The 5,390-nt window shown below is 44.1% G+C and overlaps 1 protein-coding gene across 1 annotated transcript in view; it reads right to left on the minus strand.

The window, feature by feature from the left end:
* LOC146198561 (arylsulfatase B-like) overlaps positions 1 to 2,790 on the minus strand; it is a 70,083-nt gene extending 67,293 nt beyond the window's left edge. Inside the window, exon 1 of the mRNA XM_084592615.1 lies at positions 2,686 to 2,790. Coding sequence (XP_084448741.1) covers positions 2,686 to 2,790 — 105 coding nt within the window. The remainder of the gene's footprint in view (positions 1 to 2,685) is intronic.
* Between the last annotated feature and the right edge of the window lie 2,600 nt (positions 2,791 to 5,390).

A 5,390-nucleotide genomic window follows, 5' to 3' on the forward strand; every position in this document is an offset into this window, starting at 1 on the left:
AAGATCCCCAGGTGGTCGAAATTACTCCGTAGCCCTCCACTACGGCTCCTCTTTCTCTCTTTCCACTTTCATTCCCACCTTCCTCTCTTCCCTTACAGCGCTGTTGCGGTGTCAACAGAAAACAAGTGAGACAGTTACTGCGCCTTTCCCTTCCTACAAATAAATCAGTAAAAAAAATAAATCAGAGGCAGGCCAATATTGCACCCGCCACCACTTCGGTGGTGGACGACGGCTGTTGTTGCGGCGCGCGTCTTCTTTTCCCTCTTCCTTTTCTTCCTTCCCTATTTTCTCTTCTGTCTGCACGAGGCAGCGTAGGTGGCTCAGCTACAGAGCCAGTAGCAGGCCCGTGCATTTTCTTTTCCTTCTTCCTACAACCACAACAGCGAAGGTAGCTCTGCTACAGAGCAGGGCTGTGCATTTTCTTTTCCTTCTTTTTAATGCCACAACAACAACAGAAGGCACTGCCCTTTATTGCAGTTTAATATTACTTTCAGCATTGTGTTAATCTGTTATTGTGATAGGGTTTCAATAATAATTGTTTCAGTCTGCTGCCTAAAGCTGGCAATATACATCCCGAATATTTGCGTCTCACGCCAAAATGGTGATAAAAGCTGTGTGGAATGCATGCAAACAACGCAAGCTCTGTTATTGAGACTTTGTAGAGACGGGTATCTTGTTGCGGTGTTTGATAAGCGTAACAGCGTTTTGCGGCGTAAGGTTCAGGTACTATTATGCACAAAACACCAAGGAAGAAGGTCCTCTCTTTATAGGGTTGGGACAGGTAGGTCACCGCCGCTTGTGGCGGGAGCTAGCCTGCCACCAAATTTTTATCTGTTGTAGGCCGTCACTGCACCCGCCACCGCGTCTGTGGCCTACGGCGGCTGTTGTTGCGGCGCGCGTCTTTCTCACTCTCTTTCTTTTCATCTCTATTTTCTCTTTTTTCTGCATGAGGCAGCGGAGGTGGCTAAGCTACAGAGCCAGTAGCAGGCCCGTGCATTTTCCTTTCCTGCTTCGTACAGCCACAACAACAATGTGCTGGGGTAATTTTTTGAAAGCTATGAACCGACTAGCCCAACTAAGATCCTAGTTTCAACTAAATATTTAGTACACACTTGCATATATATATTTATACCGTTTCTGTCAAGACAAAGATACCCTGCGACTCCTTGTTCGATCGCACGTCAGTCTTTTTCACACATAGCGGCCAGACTATAAGAGAGAAGGCGAAGGCGGACCATATTGCTAATGGTGGTTCTTGCGTCAGCCAACTGTCGTTATTACTTGACAGCTGTGAATTATGGTTTTCTGAGGATGCTTGTGCGCAAACGTAGGTAGTAATCTTTTTTGATAAGTTAGGTTTTTTTAACTATAACTGTATGCAAGTGTGTATTAAAATTTTAGTTGTAAGTCAGCGCTCGTGTCGCCTCTTCTTTGCTGTGTCCTCGTATTTGGCGCAGTTTTAGTATAGAATGTTCGGCTTGCCCCTTTTTTTTTTTTCGCGTTATTGTACCAGTACCCAGTCTTGGTGTTGCGGTGGTTAGGATGTCTGATTACAGTGCCGGAGTACCGAGGTTAATAATAATAATAATAATTGGTTCACAGGAAAGGAAAGGCGCAGTAACTGTCACACTTGCTCTGTGGACACCCGAACCGCGCCGTAAGGGAAGGGAGGAAGGTGGGAATGAAAGTGGAAAGAGAGAAAGAGGATCCGTAGTGGAGGGCTACGGAGGAAGGTTCGATCTCAATATCTGGCGGCCGCGTTTTCATGGACGATAAACGGAAAGGAGTCCGTGTGTTGTGCTTGCCAGTACACACCCTAAAAATGCCCATGCGATCGCAATTACTCTGCAGCCTTCCACTATGGCACCTCTTTCCACTTTCATACCTTCAGGCTTCCGCAGAACAAGTGTGACAGGTACTGCGCCTTTCCTGTCCTATGAAGCAATAATTGTTATCAGTGAAATGTGAATAATATATTAAATTTATTTTTTACATTTATTCGGAGACGTTCCAAGCCTGCTTGGACATTCAGCAAGTAACGCCATCCGCTGGCGGACAGTAGCATACAGCATACAGCATACAGCAAACAAACCAAAGCAAACCAACCAAATAAATTAGAACGAATATTTTAACTCTTCTATTTTGAACAAAAACAACTGTAGAGCTCGCATATATTTTGTGGGAACACGGTAATTATTATGAGTGAATCTCTATGCTCATAAACTCGCCTCTATTATTTCTGTTTTGGCTTGGTTTACGTGGTTTAACGTTCCAAATCTGCTCAGGAATTGAGAGACGCCGTCGTGGAGCCTGGCTTTGCGCCTTCATCGTAAAGCGACCGCGCGGCCGGGATTGGGTCGGGTTTAGCGGTCGAGGGCGGTAAACCTTGATCGAGAGCGGCGGGGCCCAAGTATTTCTGACGGCCACAAAAAGACAATGAACTACACTGAGCAATCAAGATTCCTGCTGCCATTTCTACTGTTCAGAGCCATATGGACCACGGTGGCAGCCGAGAAAATATTTAGAAGCCTTCGTCCAGACTCTTGATCCTGTTCCAGTCAAGTGCGGCTTGCAAGATGTGTAGCTTGAGCACAAAAAACTTAGAGCACACGTGTCCTTAATTGGGATTTTTGGCAAATCTTGTAGCTTTCCTTCAAAAATACTATGTATGCACGTGACACTCACGAGGTCATCAGCGAGAATCATCACGAAGTTTGGCGGCTGCGCTGGCTCCGAGACTGGCAGAAGGAGTACGACCAATGCAGCGTAACACGGGAGCCCTCGATGCATTCTTGCCTGACGATAACAGAAGCCATGGAAACACGCAGCACTTAAGATTTTCGGCAATACGAGGTGGTGTAGAAAGTTGCCTATAGCATTTATCTTTGAAGCTGTACTTATAGGTAAAGGGGTATTTATTAGTCTAACGTATTTTTTAACCCTTGCGTCGCCTTCGTTGCCGAGCAAAGTAAAGGGCAAATCAATTACTTCATGAGCGTCCTCTAAATACTCCAAACTACTTTCGTCAAGCTTATAACTACGTACTATTTTGGTGATCTCCGCAAACAATTCCTCATGTTTTATATCAAACGGTAGTGACTGGAAAGGTGTGAAGCTTCACCTATGTCAAACATTCTACCTAAGCAGCTGATATAGCGCAGCTATTTGAAGGCTATCTTTAGAACTGGACGTTACATGTCTCTGCAAATAATGGCATTCAGTGCATATCACTCTATTTTTGAACCAAGAAAATCAACTTAGATCGGGCCATAAATATACACAAAAGCTGGCTCACAAATAAATCATTTTTTAAACGGTAAACTAAGAACCGAATGGGTCAATAAAACGTTAATAATGGTCTGTCTACGCGATATACGAAAATGAAAGGATGTAACAGCATCTCGAAAACAAAATTCGTAGCAGATTGTTACTGTCTTTGGTGGCAGGTTCCAATGTATCCTGCTAGCGTTTACTCTGACCGTCCTGAATAATTTAAACTACCTCCTGCTTTTATCCCGGTTGAAATAACACACATACGTGTAAAGATGTAAAATCTCTTCTCACAATTGTTATCGTGAGAAGATTCCTGACAAGCACATTAGGCTTTTCACTTGGTGATAAGATGGTGCAGATCATAGAAGCGGATATATAAGCGACAGCTGCTCCTTAGTTGACAAAACCTCTCATGTAAGCGGTTAACCAAAAAAAAAAAAAAAGGTTTCGGTATGTTAAAGGACATCTTGCGCCTCTGTAGTGGACAAAATTACTCCTAGAACATATAGTTTTCGCTAAATATGGCAGGCACAAGCTTCCTGCAAAAGCGTCTCAACAAGCTAATCGGACAGCCTGGTGCAATTCGGCGTGGCCTCATTTTTTTTTTCTTGTTTCTTCTCCTACCACTTGGACTCTTTTATAGCGAGTGTTTACGGAAATCGTAAGGGAGCAGTATAAGCAGCACCAAACAGCGGGTTTAGTTACACGTCCTGAACCTCACATAAAAACGCCTACGCTGATCAGTGACAAACGCAGCAACAAAGCAGCTCCTACGCAGGCTGCTGGTACTAGGATTTCCTGCAACTGCCAGATACCCTACAGCTAAAACCTTAGCTCAGCTTATACGCTCACATACTTACGGTGGATGAATGGTCTCTTCTTCGTTTTCTTCTCTCGTATTTTGGAGTGATGATACCGTGTTTATTAGATGGAAGGCTGCCAAAAGAAGAAAGCAAGCGCTGGCACGAGCGCGGGAAAAAATTCGCATACAAGAAAAGAGACGCGCTGCATGAAAGTAAAAACAAATCTATGTGGCAGAAAAGCCTCGGGCTTACGCACAAGCTACATGGTAGTAGTTCGAAAAGTGTCATTTTTCGCCTCTGGTTTTTCTTTATATGTGCCACAGTGTCAGCCATTAACCGCAGTGCGACGCAGTGGCATGACGCAGAAGAGGAGACCGCCTAAGAAGAGGAAGAAGCTAACCAGAACTGGTGTAGTTGTTATGACCATTAGTATGGTTTCTATTTTTTATTTCCGAGTGCCACGTGCCAAAAGCAGACTCGAGGTGATGGCTTTCTCTCTTCTCTTTTCCGTGATTAGGCGCAAGCAGGTCGCTAATTACAGCGCGTCTGGTTTGCGCTCTTTGCGTGATGGGAAGGAGAGCAGTTCCCAGCTTAAATGCCAATTATTTCTCTAGGCAATTGGCGCTCCGGAAAAAAAGTGGAAAATAATGTTATTAATGTCCTCGTTACAGACCTTTTGCTTAATTGAAATTTTGGTATTTGTCAGTCTTTGCTGCTTCACCATTATTTTCCCAGTAAGCAGAACTAGACAATCAGAAGTAGAAGCTCAAGGCATACTTTAACGAGGACTTTGATTATCGAAGTAATCAGCTTTAACTAACTTCGCAGTAGAACAAGGCTTCTCCCATCAGCATTCCGCAGTATCTTGCGTCAGCGTCAGTAAGCGCCCATGCATAACTAACGTGGCCGATGAAATTGGCACAATATGCAGCCCTTTTCGGAGCCACAGAGTACGAATCGGAATGACCCCTATTTCTCATCTATCACATTCACTTTTTAATATTCATGTGGCGTGGAACTGAGGAGTTTGTGACCTGCTTATATAGAAAGCCAACCGTCAGAGAAACTAAGGAGAAAACTTCAGAATGTTTATAATTTAAATTTGTGATGCTGATGGGAAATGAATATTCTCGTCGTTTCATCCCTGGAACATAATGAGTTCAAAGTAGAAAAAAGATTGCAGAGATTTATTGCAGCTAATCCGTGTGTAACGCGCGAGAACGCCACTTTGAAGTAGTGTCGGTAGTAACTGGGTAGGTGGACAAAGTAAATGTCACTCTCGCTGTCTTCTCGGAACCACCTGCCAGAGGTGCG

The sequence above is a fragment of the Amblyomma maculatum genome, chromosome 2 (genome assembly GCF_055883805.1).
Source record: "Amblyomma maculatum isolate TAMU_Amacu chromosome 2, ASM5588380v1, whole genome shotgun sequence".
Taxonomy (NCBI): domain Eukaryota; kingdom Metazoa; phylum Arthropoda; class Arachnida; order Ixodida; family Ixodidae; genus Amblyomma; species Amblyomma maculatum.